The 22,222-nt window shown below is 37.8% G+C and overlaps 1 protein-coding gene and 1 long non-coding RNA gene across 2 annotated transcripts in view; one reads left to right on the forward strand and one right to left on the reverse strand.

Moving 5' to 3' along the window:
* Window positions 1–22,222, forward strand: part of ARHGEF38 (Rho guanine nucleotide exchange factor 38) — a 128,766-nt gene that overhangs the window by 59,960 nt on the left and 46,584 nt on the right. Inside the window, exons 3-4 of the mRNA XM_004040230.5 lie at window positions 669–792; window positions 18,186–18,333. Coding sequence (XP_004040278.1) covers window positions 669–792; window positions 18,186–18,333 — 272 coding nt within the window. The remainder of the gene's footprint in view (window positions 1–668; window positions 793–18,185; window positions 18,334–22,222) is intronic.
* LOC109026651 (uncharacterized) lies at window positions 9,898–14,677 on the reverse strand. Its single transcript, XR_002005700.2, has 5 exons — window positions 14,593–14,677; window positions 12,437–12,592; window positions 11,762–11,968; window positions 10,802–10,901; window positions 9,898–10,036 (listed from the first exon to the last, which is right to left on the reverse strand). It is a non-coding gene; the product is annotated as an uncharacterized lncRNA (long non-coding RNA).

The following is a 22,222-nucleotide window of genomic DNA, read 5'->3' on the forward strand; positions in this document are numbered from 1 at the left end:
AATTCTTGGTACATAGAAGCTTCTCAGAAATTATTTGATGAAAGGATGGATAAATGAATAAATAAATTATTATAAACACTTGCTATAAGATCTAAGAATAATTACACTGGTTGTTAAGGGTGTGCATGAAATAACAAAATATAATGAATCCTTAATTAGTAGAATATATTTAATGATTTCCATTTACATTTATATCAAGAAAAAAAAAGGAAAAAGAAACCCAGCACATCTACTTGTCATCACTTTTCAAACATCTGTGGTTTAAAAAACAGCTTTGAAAATAGTTACTTGCCTCGGGTAAGGTCTGACTTCTGCTGTATAAGCAGTAAAATATTCTAAATCCTTACACACTAGTACATATCCTCATAGAGGGCAGTTAATACCAATTAGGCCCAAATCTTCCCATTCTGGTTCTTATAGGAATATATAGATGTATGTTTGATACAAAACATATTCAGAAATTTTTTTAAAAAGACAGAAGTAACAGATGCATCATCCCAATTTCTTGGAAAAAAAAAACTGCACTCTAGAATTCCTAAATAAGAATGTTAACAGAAATGGTTAATGGAGACAGCATGCGCTGGCATTTAAAATGCTTACTGTTTAGGAGGAGAAAACATCCTAAATACAGTGCTTCTCCATCAGCTCAATGTTTTTTATTTCTTCAGATTGATAGGCTGGATGTGGATAGCTTGTTTAGCAACATTGAGTCCGTACATCAGATATCAGCCAAGCTGCTGTCATTGTTGGAAGAGGCCACAACAGACGTGGAACCTGCCATGCAAGTAATTGGTATGTTTATTCTCTTCTCGAGTTCTACAATACAACAGGAAATAATTTTTTAATAACCTCCCTTTGCTTTGGTTTTTTGTTCCTGACTCACCATGCTTCCCAGGAGATGTATAAATGCTAAACCCATCTTTGGGCTCATTGTAATTATACAGACTCTGTATTTATTTTCAAATGGGTTTATATCCATTTGCTGAAGTCCCTCAGTAGCACAAAACATACCATTTGCTTTTTAATTTCCAATCTTTCAATCTCTTTGCTTTCCAGATGTTCTGTAATTTTTTTTAATGGCTAACACTTACTTGATCCTTAAAGAATTAATTATTTAAATATTCTAATAGCTTTACTGATTTCTCATTACAATGTTTTTTAAATCTTATGCCCATCAATCAATTTTTTTAGATTATAAACTTCTTACCTGAGGAATGTAAAACTATTAAAGGAATGTAAGTTATTAAAAATTTACACAAGTTCTACTTTTTTTCATGCTCTCCTTTTTTCTGTATTATTTACCTTCCAAATATGTTTTTACTGTCAATCAGATATATTTATTTTCTTACTATGGTAGGATTTTCAAAAATAACAACAGAAAATATAATTTGAAAAGTATTGAGCCACATTTTTATGCTCTCCATTTCTTGGGAATTTCCAAGGGAATATGAGCTATGAATTCCTTAAAGGCAGTTTGCACTTCGAGACATCATACAAACAGTGTCATGTAGGCTAAGAGTTTTTAAAAATTATCGTTTCTCTATTTCACACTTAATATACAATAACTCCTCATTACAAAAGTACTAAAACAATTCAGGAGCACATAGAGTAACAGTAAAATTTCCTTTCATATATCCCTCCAATGCCACTGCCTTCCCCACAAGTAACCCCTTGTTTGATGTAGATCTTTACTTTGAGATACACACACAAAGACTACACACAAACACTTTATGTCTTACTGATTATGTCTTTGTTACCTTTTATTTGTTGGAGTTATAAAAATGTCATGGAACTGCTCTTGTTTAATATTTATAGAGAACCAAAGTTTAATGAGGAAAGCTGATCAAAGAGATGAAATATAGTGAAAGAAAGGACTGGGCAATAAGGCCAGCCCACTCAGAAAGATTTCTTCCACAGATAGGTTTAAATTTAATTGTTCTTTGTGAGGAAATGTCCCCAACAAATTGTAAAAATATTTCCTAAAAGAAGAACTCTACTCATTACCACACTAATGCATTAGTGTGAATTCATTGGCTATTCATTTATTAATTCAATCAATGAATAGTTATGAAGTAGCAGCATATTCACAAGATTTGGTACTGTACCACATTGCTTGGTATCAAAAGGTGAAAGGGCTCATTTCTGTCTTTCAAAAACATTCAATCAAACAGCTCCTTGAATTGAAGGCGTGGGTATAATACACCAACAAAGCAGTTTCTACACTACTGCAAACCTTGGAGGATAAAGAAAACATTTCTAGATGGAAACTCCAAGGATTCTTGAAGATGTTACTTGGGCTTAAAGTATAGATTCTATTTCAACAATAGGGTCCATGTTGAGGAGAAGATTCCAAATGGAAATGACAGCATGAAAAACAAGTGTGAAACAAATGCCAAATGCCAAGCGTGTTTAGGAAATGAAGAGTCATCAAGCTGGAGTGAAGGACTCATGTAAGCGAGAAATGAGAAATGAACCTGAAAGTGCAGAGTAGGGACTGGCAGCACTTGGAAATGAAGTTTGGAATTTACTGTACAAGTAATAAACAGCCATTACAAGATTTCTGGCAAGGGTGTGATGAGACACAAAAGTTTCTGGAGAGAGAAAAATATGGTAGGTCTGAACAGCATGCAGAGGAAGAACTGAGTCCTAGACTAGTAAATAGGTTGTTATAAGTAATATAGGCATGTGGTAATAAGCATTGAGACTAAGGGAGATACAGTGAAAATTTTTAAAAATGGGGTCATTTCAAGAGAAATGTAGAAGAAAGCATAAACAAGTTGTTGATTCATGTGCTGAAGTCAAAAACAATTCCAGATTTAAGGTGACCATGTATTGTGGTTTGTCTAGAACATACTGATTTTAGTGTATTATGTAAGCATTCAGTCCAGTTTAGCATTTGTCATGGACTTTTCCTTTTTAAAAATTATTATTATTATTAGTTGCATCAGAAGAGCTTTTATAAGACCTTTATATCATACTTCAACTTCTGACACAATCTCTTTTAGTAGAGTGTAATGTGCAGTTAACGGTTCTCACTGTAACACATGGTAAACTCTGAAACATAGTCCATCTCTCCTACGCCAACCTTTTCTAGTCTCAAGGAAAGTTCTATCTTTCTTTGAATTGCCACATACAGGGAAGTGGCTGATTAAATGATGCTATTTGGATATGAACAGCTAGAAAATGCTAACTCCTTTCTGTCCTGGTGGTTGTGGATGTGTTGGATGCTGCAGACCCCACCATCTACTGGGTGTAGCAGCTAGTTGTGTCATGACCCACGCTGGGTGGCCCATGTCATGACCTATGAGAGGCATGAAGCCATCGGGATGCCAGTCAGTGGGGTTAATGGGACACGTTATTACAGAATAGATGTACATAAAATATGTATGGAAAATAGGGCCTGAGAAATCATGCTACAGAGTGTCTAGAGGCTCTTGCTATGGTAATTTGGTTACCTATTGCATGTTATAAATTGACAACTCTTTTACAAATTTTTTGGTTATGTTTCATTCTGAAATAAACCTTTTCAGAAGCAAGAATTTAATATATTCATGTTTGTATTAGTCCGTTTTCACACTGCTATAAAGAACTACCTGAGACTGGGTAATTTATGAAGAAAAGAGGTTTAATTGACTCACAGTTCTTCAGGCTTAACAGGAAGCAAGCCTGGGAGGCCTCAGGAAACTTACAATCATGGCAGAAGACAAAGGGGAAGCAAGGACCTTCTCCACACTGTGGCAGGAGAGAGAGAGCACGCCAAGGGGGAAGTGCGATGCACTTTCAAACAACCAGATCTCGTGAGAACTCACTATCACAAGAACAGCAAGGGGAAAGTCCACCCCGATGATTCAATCACCTCCCACCAGGCCCCTCCCCCATCACGTGGGGATTACAATTCAAGATGAGACTTGGCGGGGGGGGACACAGAGCCAAACCATATCAATGTTTTAGAAAAATTTTGATTTTCTTTATCTCAAGAAAGTTGCTGAGCCTATAACACACAAAATACCATCCATCAAAGGGTCCTCAATGCTATCATTGACCATAGACAATCAGAAGATAGAAATCTGCTGAAGCAGCGGCAACATCTATGTCAAAGTTTAGTCATTATTTTTAAAAGACTGTGCTCTAAGCAAGTGATTAAACGCATGCAGCTGCTTAAGGTGTGTTTACATTTCACTGCATGCAGCATGGCTTCTCGTTTAGGTCAGACAACAGTTTTCCTAGATGAATTACATTCATTTTTTAATTCTGAGTTTCCTTAGGCCTATGAGAAATATAAAACAATGGTTACTAGTGAGTTGACACCGTTAGCAAAAGAGTACTGCAAACAGTTAAATGATGACAGTTTTATATCAGTGTGAGCAGATGAATCGAATAATAGTTCCAATAGCAGTTAAAATTTTAAAAATTCAATTCACAGAACCAAAGAAAAGCTTTTAGAAGTTTATCATGTCAATGGTGAATTGTCTGACCTTATTATAAATGCTACTGTCACTTTAACTTAAAAATTAAACATTGTGACTGCAAATGATAACGCAAATACAAATATTAGTGGAGCACAGCATCATAGTAAAACAATGATTTTATTAAAATAAAAATCTATAGAGCAGACGTGTAGTTGAAAATGATTGGTGTATATATGATGAAGTTTTGGAATTTATTAATTGAAGTAAAAACTGTAGTGAAAATTTGCATTTATTTTTATATACACAAAATTAGAGTGAATAACACTACCTGAAGAATAAATTTGATATTGAATTAAAAATAATCTTATGTATGAAACTATACACTCTCTTTCCTGCTGGTCATTAATCAGTCTTTGGAAATGTTTGATTCTTTGAAGCACCACTTTATAAATCAACCAGAGTGTCCTAACATGACATTGGACTATTTTTGTAAACAAGGCCTCTGAAATTGAATTGCATTTTGTTAAAAATCAGTTGGAAGTCTGTAGTTAAGGTACTCATCAAATGGAGAAAATAACTTCAATTTTTAATCTTTACAAATAACAATTATTAAAAACAAAATTGCAAATAGGAAGACATTGAAATGTATCCCTATGAAAACAAGGAGTAAGTTTAGAAAAAATAAGCAATGAGAGCTCATGTATAAAATATTTAATTTTGGAAGTCCATAATCATGCTTTGGAAAATCTGACTTATGAAGAGAAGCCTTTGATGGAGCTCCTCTTTAATAGGATAAAGTAATATTCTGTACCAGATTTCACAATCTACATTTGGGAAAATATTCCAAAATTACAAATAGAAACAACTTACTTGGTGAGTTTTATTTTGAAAAAAAGAAAGAATGAAAGAAAACAATTCAAATGGAAGCAAAAAGATAATGCCTATAAAAATATTTCAGCTCAAATATTTACTTGTTTAATATGTATAGTAATGAGACTTTTAAAAGCTTCTATTTACCATAATTTCCTTTGAGCTCAATAGATATTTCCTTGCTCATAAAGTATTTTCTCAGTTTTAAATATTATGGTTTACAAATTTCAGTAGTAAAATAAATATGCTGATATTGAATTATAACCCACAGAAATATCAATGAGTTCTTGCTGATATAAATAAATGTGGAGAAAGGACAGCTGTCCATTACAGATTTTAATTAATAAATACAGAGAGAAAGAAGAACGGCTGGGCATGGTGGCTCACACCTGTAATCCCAGCACTTTGGGAGGCTGATGTGGGCGGATCACGAGACCAGCCTGACCAACATGGTGAAACCCTACTCTACTAAAAATACAAAAATTAGCCGGGCGTGGTGGCACGCACCTGTAGTCCCAGCTACTCAGGAGGCTGAGGCAGGAGAATCGCTTGAACCCAGGAGGTGGAGGTTCCAGTGAGCTGAGATCGTGCCACTGCACTCCAGCCTGGGTGACAGAGCGAGATTCCGTCTCAAAAAAAAGAAAAAAGAAGAAAATGGAAAATCAAATTCACATTACATGAACACCACAGTCAACTATTGCAGACAAAATCTACTGGTTGATGCTATGTTTAGTGGGTGAAAGTTAGAGGAGAAATATACTTTTCATAGTCTCAAAACTTTCTCCCCGAGTAATTATTAACCTCAAAGGGAAAGGTGGTAACTTTACATTGAGAAACCTAGCAGGGGCCACCTTTATCTAGAGATCTAGAGTTAATTTTCCTTCTCTGACAATCGTATTTTGATATGTAAGATGTTAATATTGGTGAAGCTGGGTAAAGAGTATTTGAAAACTATTTGCACTATTTTTTCAACTTTTCTGTAAATCAAAAATTCGTTCAAAATAAAAAATTGAAAACTATGATTTACAGAGAAAACTCAATTGAAGATGTTCATACTTTCAGATTCACTAATCATAGAATTCCAACTTTGAGGAAAATTACAGAAAATTTTATTTAAAAAATTAAGACAATGAGGCCATATTTGAAAAAGAATCAGTTGGAGTCTCATTTTAATATCCTTATCCTTTGTATCTGGGCTGGCTTTGTGACTTGCTTTGATCAATGAAATGAGGCAAAATGATGTTCTACAAGAGCATTATCACTTCTGCTTTCTGCTTGTGAGGGGAGAGGCCCAAACTGCCCAGCCATTCCAAGCAACACAGCCAAGGCCTCAGGCTTGAGAGTAAGGTCCTTGTCAGCTGGCCAGCTGGCCCCCAGCCAGTCCACCAACTGACGGGAAACACAGAAGTAAACCTCATCAATGCCAGTTAAATGCTGCCCAATTGTTGACCCATACAATTGTGAGCAAACGAACAGTTATTGTCTTAAGCTTTTAAGTTTTGGAGTGATTCTTTTTTTTTCCTGTGGTAATTGCTAACTAATACAGATTAACAGGTGAGAGATTAACTTATTTCAACTCAAATGGTGAGGGAAAACTTGATTTGGAAGTGGTTTTTGAGCTTGCACTTGAAAGATTTAGAAAAGTGGAGATTGGGTGCAAAAGGCTTTCTAAATGAGAAATAGGGTAAAGGCCTCAAAGCAAGAGTACAGGAAATTCTGAAAAAGGATAGCAGCAGCCCTATGTGACTGGAGCATAGTGCCGAGAAGGCCTCTCTGAGCCAAACGTTGTAGACACACCAATACGAGTTCACTGGCAATTTCCATTGCTAAACCTTTTACCAAAGCACTTTCATTCCATAAGATAAACTGATTGTTGGTGAGATGTTTCCAAAATTATGTTATCACAAATGAAAAGCACAGGTGTCCCATTTCTTTGTCCTTAGATGGCACAAATAAGAGTTTGTGATTCACAGCTGTAGTGCCAAAGGGAGAATTTTCCTGATATTAGATAAACTAGGAAGAAAATTTTACTCAATAATAACACTGGAGTTTGGATAAGGTTTAAGTTTAAACACAGGGGCATATGCCTACAGATCTGAGAGCTCTGAGGAAGTTGTCTGTACTGTCATGCCAAGATACAAAGTGGATTTTAAAATCTTGACTTAAGCACAGTGTCTAGATAGGAAATGGGTTTTCAATCTTTATAGATGGGAGTATGAAATGTGGCTCTTGTTTCCACTTAGATGGCAGTGTAGAGTTTAAGAACACATGGGTTTTAATATCAGGTTGACTTGGGTTACATCTTGTTTTGTCCTGTTGCTAGATGTGCGATCTTAGGCAAGTTACAAAACCTAATTGAACTTCAGTTTCTTATCTGGAAACTGGAGGCAATAGTACCTATCCCATATGGTTTTTATGAAGATTTGACAAAATTATGTGTACAGAATGATAGCCCAGTGCTTATCCCTAATTAATATCCAATAGATGATGTTATAAATTATTATCCCAAGAATATTAGATTTACCCGTCTATTTAAAATGCCTGATTTTTTCTGTATGTAACAAGTGAATAAAATGTGACTTTTTCTTAGAGGTCCTGATCATGTTTTTCAAACAAGTCAGATTTGCTGGATGTGTTTGATTTATAGATGCTTCCAATATCTATGCATCTTAATGATTCATGGATCTAATATGGTGACATATTTTTTTCTGTGAAGGGAGATTTAACATATCAAGTGTCATTTTCACATTTGGTAGAGTGAACAGCAATGGCAGTAATTAGTCTCCCAAGATGGCCCTCAAGGGACCATGCCTCCTAGTTCACATTGTTATATAGTCTAGTGTCATATTGACTCTGGACTGGCCCTCTGATTCACTATTACAATGTGGTGAAAATGACACTGTATCAGTAATTGGGCCCAAGCCTTAGAAAAGCCTGACAATTTCTACTTTCATAATTTTGGAAGCCTGCCATTTAAAAAGTTGAGATACCTTACTGGAAGTATCATGGAGAGAGACAGCAGATGAGACTATGTAGAGTGAGAAAGTGGCACAGCTATCCCGGAATCCCAGCAGAGGCCAGCCTCCCAGCTGTTCCTGCCAAGGCACTAGATTTGTGAAATTAGTCATCTCGGACATTAAAACCCAGATAAGTCCTTGGATGACTCAGCCAGAGTGGATGTCAAGTGTAGCAAAAGAACCACAGAGTTGAGCCCAGTCAATCTACAAAATTGTGACAGAAAATAAAAATGGCTGTTGTTTCAAGATACTAAGCTTTGGGATGGTTTGTTACATAGCAATAAATAACCCAACAGCAATAGTCCTCTTATATGTGTTTGCATATTATAATGTTTCAAAGTATTAAAACAAGACTGTCATGAACATGCTTGAGTCTACTTTACTGGCTTACCTCATGCATAGTGTGCTGAGAATCAGACTGAAAGAAGCTTTTGATAAAGGAATTGTAATTTCTTGTATGCATTTTCCTGAGGGTGACTCTCTCCTTGGAGAGAAATAATTTAGAGCTTTCTGTTCTTTGAAGGTGTAGTAGGTGATGCACTGTTGTTCTATAGCAGTGCTTTGTTTTCCTAAAGCAATGTTTCTTGTAGGTCCCTGAAGTAGAAATCTGTGCCTTTAGCAGTGAGTTTGTGAGAAGAGTACTAGTTGCTGACAATTCATATCATCATGCTGTGTGGGAGATACTACATCGGAGCTCACTTAAATGAATTTTTCAGGATTATTATTGTGTGTAAGTGTGTGCATGTTTTACTCAGGACACAAATAGGCTTGACCTGGTTAATTTTGGCCAACTGGGACTGGTTGGGAGGGTCCTAGACCTGCATACTTGAATGTATAAGGTCAGTGCAGAAGTTTGGGGGACACCCAGATGCAACAGTTGGAAGATCAGAATGCAAATGTTAGAAGTAATAGGAAAGCTGTCCGCTTCGGAGAAAATGACAATGGGGAAATGGTATTTTCAGGATCAAGGATACACCAATCCTCACAAGAAAGAAAAAATCAGCAGGAAGCAGGTACCAGGCTGTAACATGGGGGTTGGACTTCCAGTCTCCTGAGTGGGGTGAATATGGGTCCCAGTGCTGCTGGGACTTATTTCTTACAATAAAAATAAAATAAAGGAGGCTTAGTAAAAAGTCTTACAGTTCTGATTTCTGAGGAGGATGGTAAGTTCTAGGATGCTATGCTGATGGAGCCTGCCAGTGGAAGTCAGTGGCTTAGCTGTGCCAGGAGGAGTATTGGAAAGTTGAGGTCAGATTTGAATGGACCTGCGAAAAGTCACATATTGCGCAGGATACACATAGAAATACATTTCTAAATCCCAGGAAGGAATGTAAGAGTCTGTGAGTTCCTGAACACTTTCCCAGCCTCCAGGAAGCTAAAATGAGAAGTACATAGAAAGAGTAACAAACCTTGAAGTTGCCCAATAGCCTGGAAAGACCATGGCCTTTGAAGTGAAACAGATCCAAGTCTTAATCCTGGCTGTCATCACTAGTTTGATGGCTGTGAGCAAGTCACTTGAGCCAGTGAGGATTCAGTTTGCCTTCCTGTAATAAAAAGCTGGCCAACAGGGTTTGACCAAAAAGGGGTTTATTTTTCTCACGTCACAAGAAATCCGTAACTCACAAGTCCAGGACTAGTGCAACTGCTTGCTGCTCCTTCAACCTCTTCCCTTCACAATGCTCAGCATGTGGCTTTTGATATCATCCCTTAGATGGCTACTCCATTTCCAGGCATCACTTCCTAAAGACAATGAAGCAAAATCACCTCTTCAGAAGGCTTTTGTCATTTGGGGGGAATATAACCACTTTCCCAGTGACTTCTACATATATCTCATTCTATTTTGCACACGTGTTATTTCATTTCACATACATACACACACAAACACACCTTTGCACACACACTTGGCCATCTAAATACCAGAGATTTGGGGAAAGGTCAATATTTTTAACTGGGTGCGTTACCAGTCCAAATTCTATGCCTTTGGAAGAAGGAAGAACAGATAAGTAAATAGCAATGGATTCCACATGCATTTGTTCATCTTTTCAATGGGGATAACAAGACTTCCATGGCAGGAAAATATCAAACGTTGGGCGTAACCCCTCCAGAATGTACGCTCCATGAGGGAAGGAATTCTTGTCTGTTTTATGACTGTTGTGTCACCAGCACCCAGAACAGTGTCTTTAATAACTATTTGCTGAATGGATGAAATTAGAGATAATAGTAAGCATGCAGTGCATTGGCTGGCACACAGAGGGTCCAGGAGGTGATTGTTGTTACTGTCATCACTGAGTCTGTCTGTGGTCAATGTCATTGTCAAATGTCACTTTCAAAAGTCTATGTCATTGCCAGAGATTGCTAGGTAATATAGAGCAACTAGCTACAGCAGAGGCAAGCTTTCTCAAGAGAGGTATTTACTAACATGAGTTAAATGGAAAATCATGGATTGATCTAAGACAGGGTTTTCCTCAGCGTTGTCAACCTTACATTAAAAGAAAGTTATTGTACCTTTTCCTGATCCAGCCAGCAAAAACTTTCACTTTCTCAGAGAACCAGTGTTGCCTCAAGATGTCAGTTGTTAAAGAATCCTGACCTGGAGTTAAAGTATCTAGAAGTCAACAAGGTTCAGGAAGACATCATGAGCTATCATCAAAATATACAGCTGTATTTTTTAATGTTAGAACTGGACTAATATTTCAAGAGCATCTATTCCATTACTGAGACAAAAACAGTAAGAGCTGATTTGCCCAATTTATATTAGTAACTCTGGACACTCTCAGAAGGGACTCTAGCTCTTCCAAATATAGGCCAGAGCTTTTTCCTCTCCAAACATTGACCCTCTCCACAGCCCACTAGCACCCCCCAGTTTGTCCTGCTCAGCTGCTAGCCACCTCCCATGGCCAGATGTGCTGAGTGGATGCCACCTTAGCTTCAGAACGGCCCCTTCTTTGAGAGCCCCACCACAATTATGACATCGTCTTCCCTGGCACTGGACACAGAGATGATCATGACAGGTTCCCATCCTCCACTCTGCTCTTTTCCTTTCTCTGTTTCTCTCTTTAGGGTCCAGCTCCCTTCATTGGTCCCTCTTCTTCATCTCTCATTCCCTCCTAAACTCAACCCTCTAAAAATGCTATTACCGCATCACCAGGGACCTCAGAATTGTCAAATCCAATGGACACATATTTTTTCTGAACTTATCTGACTCTAGTGCTTCTGAAAAAAAATTTTACCAGAATATTCCCAATATCAAGAGAGAAATATCATAAGCCTCAGGAAGTGTGGAGTTATGATCTGAAGCTAGAGCCACAGGCATGAAATAACTTGGAAGTCTCATTTTGTCGTAAGAATTCATGTCAGTTTTCCAGTCTACTCTTCTAGGAAACCAGCGTTTTTTTCTTCAAATTTCTTAATAAAATTGATACTCAAAGGATACACTTGTTTTAATCCCATGGCTGCATGTCTCACCTGCTGCCTGTATTTGGTTTGAATATTATAACCCTAGCCAGGGTCTCTTGGGTATCCACAGCAGCAGTTTTATCCCCTAGGCTAGGTGGAAGCTAAATGAGACTGAAGGCAAGGGAGTGTGGCTTCTTTAAGCAGCATTTACTCTTTCAGTTTCTTTCTTCTCACTTCCTCTCCTTGTTTTATGCTCCCTTGGAGAACACAATGAGGCTAGAAAAGAAAGGGAGAAAGTATTCAGATGATCTGGCATTTGGGCTGGCGAATCTACTGCCTTGTTTAGTCATGGCAGCTGGGCTCCCATCCAAGGAGGATAAGAAGACCGCGGGGAGCAACCCTTGAACTTGGGGTGAAAGCTGCCAGGAAAGCTCTTTCACTGGAGATGGCATACCATGGAGCTTTCGCTCAGCTGTGTGTGTCGCTCAGGGAAATGACAGTCAGAGGCCTGTATTGTTGCACCCAGATCTCAGACCTTCTTTCCAGAGAGTGGGCCATCTCTACCCTCTGTTCATCACACCCCCTTCTCTGTATTCTAAATACTCTGCCTTGACCACAAGTTTTATTTAGAACCACAGATAACTTCCTTTTGGGATATATCTCAGGACATAATTTATACATGAGATTTTAACTAAAATTATTTTTGTAAACATTATCTTAGTTGGTTTTTAGAATTGAACTTACTGCATAGTTTTTCTTGTTAATACAAGCAACATCCAACTTTATATCCTCCATAACTAATAGTTCACGTCATATTTTCATATAATTTTTAAATGAAATGTAAAAATGGGTGGTATAGAGGGGGGCTTAACTCATCAGGATTTCTCCCAAAATATTTTCCTGTCAAAGAGAAAACAAAACAGAACACAGTGAGTAGATTAGAATTAAGTTCAGCTGGGAGAAACAGAAACAAAAACAAAACATTACTAGCATAATAAGACAGATGTTGATTTCTCTATGCGTAAAAGTCTGAAGGGGATGTGTTCTAGAGCTGTATGGCAGCTCTGCTCCACAAGGTGCTCTGGGATGCAAGCTCCTTCCAGCTCACAGCTCCACTCACCAAGAGGTGGCTGTTATCTTCGTGGACAAGGTAAAGGTATTAATAGTATCCAAATCCTAGGTAGCAGATGGAGACAAGGATGAAGACAGTGTAAAGGCTGAGCCAGCTGCCTCTTCAGGAAAATTCCTGGACATTGTCATGGGACACTTTCATTTATATGCCACTGTGGGCTTTAATTACATGGCCACACCAATTGGATGGGAGGATGGGAAATGTCATTTTGATTTGGGGCAGCCAAAACTTCTATCTCTTTAGAAGCAGATTATGACCGTGGGGAGACAGCTAGCAGGCTCTGTCACCCACCCCACCAACTTAGTCAATCTTGACAGTATTTCTCATTATTTTGTTCCTGTCCTTCCTCATGCTGATCCTTCTTTGTGGCTATGCCTTCTCAGGCTTTTCTGCAGTCTCTTTTTCTTCTATACCGTCCTCAATGTTAGTGTTTGCCACCATCTGGTCCTCAGGCACTCTTTTCTTCTCACTCTGTGAACACTCTCGCATGACCACATAAATTCATGTCTTATACTACCCAATTTTTACAAACCTACATCTTTGTCCAAGATATTATTTTCTTAAATCCTAGATTAATATATCCAATTTCCTAAAGGGCTTCACTGCTTGAATATACAATAAGCAACTCAAACTCAATACATCTGAAATTAAACTCATCATCTTTCTCATTAAACTCTGTTATGCCATCAGTGTCTATACCCACATGGTCACTTAAACCACAATTCTGGGATATGCCTGGAATAATCTCTCACACATGTTCAATGTCCATTTTTTTCCTTTCTTCTGCATCCTCCTTGCTTTTGCTTTGCTTTAGTTATAGCTAACATCTATTGAGCATTTGCATGTGCCAGCTACTGATGCAAATATATTACATATTTTAACTCATTTAATCTGCAAACAACCCTACTATTATTGTCTCCATTTTACAGATGAGGAAATTAAGGAACAGATAAGTAACTTTCCCAACTGTCACACATCGAGTAAATGGTAAAACCAGAATTTGAACCCAGGAATTCGACTCCAGTGCACTCTCTCTTAACTGCAATAACTTTCTGTTTTAGCCCCTCATTGTTTATTTACCTTATTATTATAGAAGCCTTTCAATTTGTTTATCTTCTTCAATCTCACCAACTCCTCCCCGAAATTCCATCTTTCATACGAATAACTACCAGAATAGCTTTTCTAAAACACAATCTGGTCAGTTACCTAAAAATCCATCGGTGCTTCACCATCACTTTCAGGTGAAAGTTTCACCTCCTTAATGTTGCACAAGGCCCTTCATGATCTGGCCCCAGCACACCTCTACAGTCCCTTCTGGAACTTCCTCACAGACATGGTCCCATCCAGCCACACTAGATCATTCCAAGTTTCTGAACAGATCTTACTCTCCACACCTATCTCCTTGCTTTTTGCACTCACTCAGAGGTCCTATGTCAAAAGTACACCGTTATGAGTGTTGCTCAAAGCTCCCCAAGGGCTGAATAAGTAACCCTCTGTACTTTATTTACTTTTCACATAGTATGGTAAATGGAAGTTCAGTCTTCTCTCTCTCCCTTGGTGTCCTGTATAATTTCCTTGAAGGAAGAGTTGGTTCTTTGTATCTACAGTACCTACCAAAGTGTTTGGTGCATGATAATCATCGAGTAATTTTCAAAAAAGGATGAACTAAGGAACACAACTGCTTCTTCCCTTTTATGGCATTTTCCTAAACAAAACCCAGGACAAGGAGATCCCTTGAAAATCACTGACGTTACCCTTGTTTACTTACCTGCGGGAGAAATTCATCTTGGAGCAGGATCACAATACTATAAAGGCCACCTGGTTTGGTGTGGCACATGTTGGGGCTGCACGTGAGAGTATGGAAATAGAAAGAGTAGCATATGTTTATTCACATCAGTAAAGGGAACAAATTGAAACATAGGAGTCATGGTATCCAGACATAATATCAATATTTTGGGAAGGTATTTTTAATGAAGATAACTAAGGAGACTTAAAAGGGTGCATTTTTTTTCCTCCTTTGCATGGCGATTGCTTTTTGGGGATGCCAATGCAGAAATTCTTGGGTTGTAGAATTTTTAAAAAGAAGAGCACACTAGTTTTATTTATTTTACAGGATTCTGGTGCCTTTGTGAGAGGCAACCACAAGTGAAATTACCTTCGATGGTCTTGGCTTAGTCCCTCCTCTGCTCCTAATCATCCCCTCAAACCCACATACATTAGACAGAGCGGTTGTCCTTCACTACTAAAGAAATGCAGCCGAGAGTTATGTTACCGTGGAAACAGAATCACTTTTTGCTGCAAGACACACTGCTTCATCTGCACTATTATGAAGCAGAATACATTGGTAGGGCTGGGAGGGGAATAAAATATTCTGCCTGACAGTGTTGTACTTGGCCTTTGGGTGAATAAATGACTTTCAATTAGAGTACTTAAATATCTTTTAACTTTAATAATTATTATTAGAGCCTCAACAGAATTTTACTTGGAAAAGAGTAAAAAAAAAAAAGATTCTTCTGTTAAAGTAAGAGCTATAAATTCTTTCAAACTACACCACTCCTGTTAAAGAAAATGCAAGAGAATTTACAATTAATGGGTTCATTGTGTATAAAGATAAGTGTTTTAGCTCTTCTTTGTTTTTTGACTTTCTAATTGGATCACCTTGTGGATTTGTGAGATTGTCCTTACCTCTTTCCTTTTTTGGTCTCTGCTTTTAGCTTCTTTGTAGTAAGCACACTTATTTACAGCTTCATCTTGTGTTGGGCGGTGTGTGTGCAGGTCCACTGTTGTTGACTTGCTGCTGAGCGTCCAGCTAAGTCTGTGATCTAAGCCTGTCACCAGTCCCACTTCTGGGCCCTCCCAGCCAAAGCCACTAGTTCCCATTTGCTACCTGGTTCTGCTACTGGGAGGCTCCCTTCCCTAAATTCAGTCACGGTTCTATTTTGTTTTCTTTCCTCTACTTGATAGCTCTTACTGTTTGTGTTGTTATCAGTGTCGAAGAACAAATCTATATGACCTACACTAGTTGAAGGATGAACTCTATAGGATATCAGAAACAAAACAAGAATCCTGTGTCCTTCAGCTCCAAAGATGCTCACAGTTATTGAGTTTTCTTATACGCCCCCAGAAAGCACTACTAAAACAAACAAACAAAAACCTTAAAACACACACACACACATGCACACAAACACACACACACACACTCGCATGTGTGCACATTATCTCACATTACCTCAGAGTCTAACTATAAGCATATAATCACAGGAAAATCCCACATCATGAAAAGGAAAAATATTTTATTGGCTGTAAATAAATTAGAAAAGAATGTGATACTTTAAAAGTGTTAGTGTTTTAATTCTAGAGGTAGCAAAGCAACCTTAAGAGACAAATGACAATTCTTGAGCAACTAGTCAGTGGCGGGCACTTTTTATATCTATCACCCCATTTCATTCTCAAATGAATCTCAATGGCTACTATTATTTTTATTTTGCAAATAAAATGAAGGCACTAAGACTCAAATAATTTATTTACAAAAAAATCATTCTCCGATTGTATAATTCATCCACGTAACCAAAAACGACTTGTACCCTAAAAGCTACTAAAATTTTAAAAAGTCATTCTCAAATTCCCCACACAAACCCTAAATTGTTTCTGATTTCAAGTTTAGTGTTCTTTCCAAGTGCATCACCTCATACAGTGCTCAGCAAAGCTCTGAATTGGGTGGCTGGGGTGGGGTATGTGCTAAAATCCAGGGAAAGAATAAGAATACAGCCTCTAATTCTGCCTTTCCACCTCTAGACAGGACTTCGGGAAAATCATTTATTTGTTTCAAATTCAGATTTATTCATCCTGAATTAATATGGATAAATAACCTTTTATCTCTTCATGCAAGTAGGAAGTTAATGTGTGAAAAACATGTTGAAAATACTAAGGGCACTTTTATTTCTGTGGAAAGAATGACTTACTCCTGTTAACTATAATAGGTCCAGATTAATAGGTCCAGATCACTGTCAATCTATTCAGCCATCCCAATTAATTCAGCCACCAAATCATTATTAGTCTCAAATCTGCAATGTTTTAAGAGCTGACCCTGTCACATATTTCTTGGATATTTGCCAAATAATTTCTATAGTGCTGGGTTGAGTAGTGGATGCATAATACTTATCTTTAAGTAATGAAGTGTGGATCAAATCAAACTATTGTCCAATATCTAATTTAGTCACCAGTTATAGACCCTATTTCATCATAATATCAAAAAGGATTCATTAAATGCCTGGATACAATTAGTCTAAGTTGCTTTACGAAGATACAGTCATAACCTTTGTTCATGGTATTAAACTGATTTTTAAAATAATGATCTATTTTATTATCACATAGAAGGAAATATTTTATTTCTCTAAACTCCATTGCTTGCCTTTCAGAGAGCCTCAGGAAATATTAGTGCAGTAAATACTGAAAAATACTTACCCAGCACTTGAAATTTCACCTTCTGTGTCTCTTATAAATTAACAAAAAATTGCTTCATTTTGAGTATTTCATATGTATTTACTATACTATGAACTTTACAAATACCACCTCTTTTACTTTTTACAATGACTCTCTAAAATTGAATCTATTGGTGTCATCAGGTTTAAAGAGTAAAAATAACTTGCTCAAGTCACAGTGCCAGTCTGTAACACAGCCTGACTCAAATTCATGCACACCAGCTCTAAACTGCAACTCTTTTTTTTTTTTTTGAGATAGAGTCTTGCTCTGTCACCCAGGCTGGAGTGCAGTGGTGCAATCTCGGCTCGCTGCAACCTCTGCCTCCCGGGTTCAAGCGATTCTCCTGCCTCAGCCTCCTGAGTAGCTGGGGCTACAGGGCGCCTGCCACCAAGCTGATTTTTGTATTTTTAGTAGAGACGGGGTTTCACCATATTGGCCAGGCTGGTCTCAAACTCCTGACCTCGTGATCCACCTACCTCAGCCTCCCAAAGTGCTGGAATTATAGGCGTGAGCCACTGCACCTGGCCACACTGCAACTCTTAACCGCAATTCTGCACATCAACCTTGTGTGTAAAGTTGCCTTTGAGAAAACCAGCTTTCTTTTGCTGCCCATCTCTGATAACTTGTTCATCCTTTGTTTTATAAAAGAAAAAAAAGAAAAGACAGAAAAAGAGAAGGAGCAAAGAAGGAAAGCAGGGAGAGAAGGAAAAAGGAAAGAAAAGGAAAAAAAAATCACTCAGTGTTTTCCACCCTTCCTGAATAACCTGGGGATAAAGTAGGTCCCATCCAACTTTTTGACACGAGTCGACATTGTTGAAAATAATCATGTGAAGTGCCAGCTTTGTCTGATGATGTGTGCCTTTGTTTTGCATTTATCAGGAGAAGTATTCTTGCAGATTAAAGGGCCACTGGAAGATATTTATAAAATCTACTGCTATCACCATGATGAAGCACATAGTATACTGGAGTCCTATGAAAAGGAAGAAGAGCTAAAGGAACATTTGAGCCACTGTATCCAGTCCTTAAAGTAAGGCCTTTTCAAATGATGATTCCCATCTCCTCTCAGTTGCCTAGCAGGGAACATTTTAAATGGATGTAGATGAAAGATCTCACATAAATCCTATGTTTTATGAGACTTGCTGGGAGCTCTGCTTTGCATTCCCTTTATAAAAAGCTCACATGCCAGAAGCCCTGATTGACTTTTTTTCCCCCTGCGAGAATGACTAAAAATAACATGGGAGAAGATTTAGAGCTCTGCAGCGATTGAAAAATGCAATATCAAAATATAAAATGTGGAAGAAAAGCCTCTTCTTAAAGCTATTGTAACTTGCCTGGCCCCACGTAGTTCAAGGATTATGTGAGATAACACGTGGCCCCATGACCACTGGAGCACATGGGTTAATGGAGTTAGGGGAATGGCCTACAACTCTGCATGGCCGTCTTCTTTCCCCAAACTCACTGTGGAGAGATGGGTGAAGACAAGTCAGGCCTTGCTAAAGTTAGTTTCAGAACAATTACTCATGCCTTCCTTTCTCATCCCTAAAACATTGGTGGGGGTGCTACACAATGTACTTTTTCTTTTCTAGGGGAAGTATCTATTCACTATGAAAATCTGAAAAATATGACAAAGTATGTGTAAGATAAAAGCCCCTTGCTATTTCACTATTAGCCCCTTTCTTCTTAATAATCATTTTCTTCTGATATTATTTATATGTATAAATGTGGGTATGTGTTTGGATTGATTCTTTTAAATGGAATTGGTATCTTTCTGAATATGCAGTTTCCTATCACATGAAGCTTAAAGCCAAAATCTCTACCATACTCCACATCTTACCCAGTGGCTCTCTTACAGACTCTCACTTGTAAGTAGTATTCACTGTCAAATAATTTTGATTAGACCAGGAATTAAACAACCACAGAGAGCTGTGGTGTATAAGTCAATGCACACCCATCTGATCCTGTAGCACACCTCCCCTGTTTACTCTATGTGGTAGGGGAAAGAGGGATCCCCAACGGGGATGGGGATGGGGATCCTAACGTGGTACAAAAGGTTTTTAGCTGCACTAAATTGAAATCATGATACTACTCTGGAGGAGGCGTTTCCCGGCTAGAATTGGGTCTGAAAGTGAGTTTAAAATGAGCCCAGTGATTTTTTTTTTAAATAAATAAAATTTCAACTTTATTGCCCTCTACTGGTCATTAAATTACTGCAGTTTTAAACCATTCTCCATGCTATGGAAAAGAATTCAAGTCACCAAATCTTAAGCATTTATTTAGTGTTTATGCTGTGGCAAGCGTAGTTCTGGGGGCTAAGTATACAAAAGTAAATACGACTTAGATTCTGCCCTAAGGAACTCAATATGATCAGTTAAGTCTTAAATATAAGATGTAATGAGCAAGTAGCTCTAGTTAATTATTTCTATTTTCAGTTTAGGTTCAGTGTTAGCATATCAATTCAGAGAAACATTCAAATTTGAAGTTGTGTTCATTTTAATAAATTCATATATTAGAAGCACAGTCCTCTAAATGTTCAGATGTTTTATTCTTTGGGAAAAAAAAAGGAAATGGTGTTATCCTGGGTTTGAATGAACACCTTTCCTACCTTAAACAAGTGGCAAGATCTGATCCAATAAAAGCTGGAGCCATTTTCCTTCTTCGGGTTCTAGAACTAAGAGTGAGAAATGTCACAGCAAGTGAACATTTAGCACCTTTGATCACCCCCACCCAATGCCAGCCCTGGGGATGGAGGTCCTTGCCTGAAAAGAATGTAGTGCATCTACTTTAGGCATGCGCTTCTAACTGTTCACCAGAAGTGGAGCAGTCTGTTCAGAGAGGAAAGAACATCAGTTTATTATTCATTAAACTTTTAACTTTTAAGAGAAAGAAACAGACCCTGCCAGAAGATTCCACTAGGCAGTATAGCCCAGTATCATATCCCCACAAAGCAGCTAAAGGCAGAGGTGATTTTAGAACCTCATGAAGTCTCAGTTACTGAAAATTATTTTCAGACCCAATGGCTTATTTGGTCTTTTTCTGCAAGTTTCAGGTAATTCCCCTGGCCATGCCCCAAATTTTGGGTTTAGAGCTATTCTGATTTTAGGTAACAGTTGCAGGCACTGGAAGGTGTTAAGGTTTAGAAAGCAAAAAAGCCAAAAGAAGCAGTATTGGCACAACTATTTCTTAAGGGAAAGAAAATCAAATAAAGTAGCTGAAGTTAGAGCTATTTTCCCAAAAGTTGCCTTTCCATGAAAATAAAGTTAATGATGGATTGTACTGGTCTGCCTGAAGGCTGAGGGCAGTAGAATTATTGACATTACTATAATACTGACCTCAATGGAGCTAAGCTTTAAATTCTGAGAAACAGGTTTTCAAACAGGTTTATAGGCCAAAGAGAGTCTGGAACACCCTAAGGGCTTGGTTTTCCTGGCCAAGTAATCAGTCAAAGCTATTACTGTCACTCTGCCTTTTCCTTGTGGCTAGATAACACAGCCCAAGTGCAGTTGCCAATTTCTAATGAATACTAGGTGTGGCCTCCATTTTATCCTGTGCAAGGGGATATCGGAAATCTTTGTTCGAAGCAATATCCACGAGAGAGGTGGCTTCATGCCTCAGAAGTTAAGGTGGATTTTAAAGCAATTTAGGCTGCTTTTAAATCAAAATGACAGTATGTTTATTGAGGGCCTAATAAATATTTAATGAGTGCTAAATAATGTTGAAAATATTTTTTAAAAATATATAAGCATAGTTCTTGCCTCTCAGGAACACAAATCCTAGTTGAGGAGATAAACAAAACCATGTGGAAAGTTTAATAACAATACAAGAATTAATTTAAATAACACCAGAAGCTTTCACAGTGGCTGCAGTTCAAGACTAATTCCCAAAAGAGTAGTAGAGATATTACCTGGTTCTGTAAAAGACCCAAGTTTCTAACTTCCAATTATTCTTTGAAGCCAATTATCTTTCAAAAGAGAGAATAATGTTGAATCCTTTCATAACGTGAGGGCAGTGTTTTTCCGTGTGGAGTTCCCTTGCGCCAGATCCACCAGGATGGTGTATTAAAAGTACAGATTCCTATGCTCTGCCTCGGACCAAAAAAAAAATACTATTTCTGGTGGTCCAGTTCAGGGTCTGCTCTTTTAACAAGCCACCTCAGATGATTTTCCATACACACTCAAGTTAAGAACTAAATTAGTGGGAGAAATCATACTTGCTGCTTTCCCTGAAGCAGGTGGGTTTTTTCATCAATATAGATACAATCTAAGCAGTAACTTCAGAGTTTGGAGACCTTCAAAAAGAAAAGATTCTAAGGCTCTCCAAAAGCAAATACACATCTGCATCTATAGCCTACAAATTGGAAATTAGCAAGTTTTTATTTATTCAACAAGAAGTTTTGACAGTCAAATTAGTGACCCCTAAGATTGTGTGAAATACTGTATTAAAATAGTCTCCAAAGTTATGGAAGTTATTTGCTAAAGATCTTATTACTTAGCCTTCTTGGGGTTATTTAAGGTTTCTGATCTGTATGAGGAAAGTGAAAGATAGCGTGGCTATAAATGCAAATGTAGCTATAATTAGAATAGCCTGTCTGTTGCCTCCTTTTTCTGCTTTTCCATTTATAAATACCACTAAAGTCCCTGCTGCATTTCAGAGGCCCCAGAGATCTGTTTATTTTGTAATAGAAAGAGAATGAAGGGGATTTTCTAAGTTTTTTGATGGATGGAAGACACATTTCTAGCTTCATGTCTAGTTGTTATAAATGTATCTGTATTTTTCTTCTTGCTAATCAAGGCCATCATCCCCAGGAGGAAAACTTCTAACTTCTAGTCATCTGGGCACTTTGGCTGCTCACATTACTCCTGGAGCTTCTCCATTCAGGGAGGAAGCTAAAAGCTCATGCAATGCAAAATCCAAAGGAA

Source organism: Gorilla gorilla, chromosome 3, assembly GCF_029281585.2.
Source record: "Gorilla gorilla gorilla isolate KB3781 chromosome 3, NHGRI_mGorGor1-v2.1_pri, whole genome shotgun sequence".
Taxonomy (NCBI): Eukaryota; Metazoa; Chordata; class Mammalia; order Primates; family Hominidae; genus Gorilla; species Gorilla gorilla.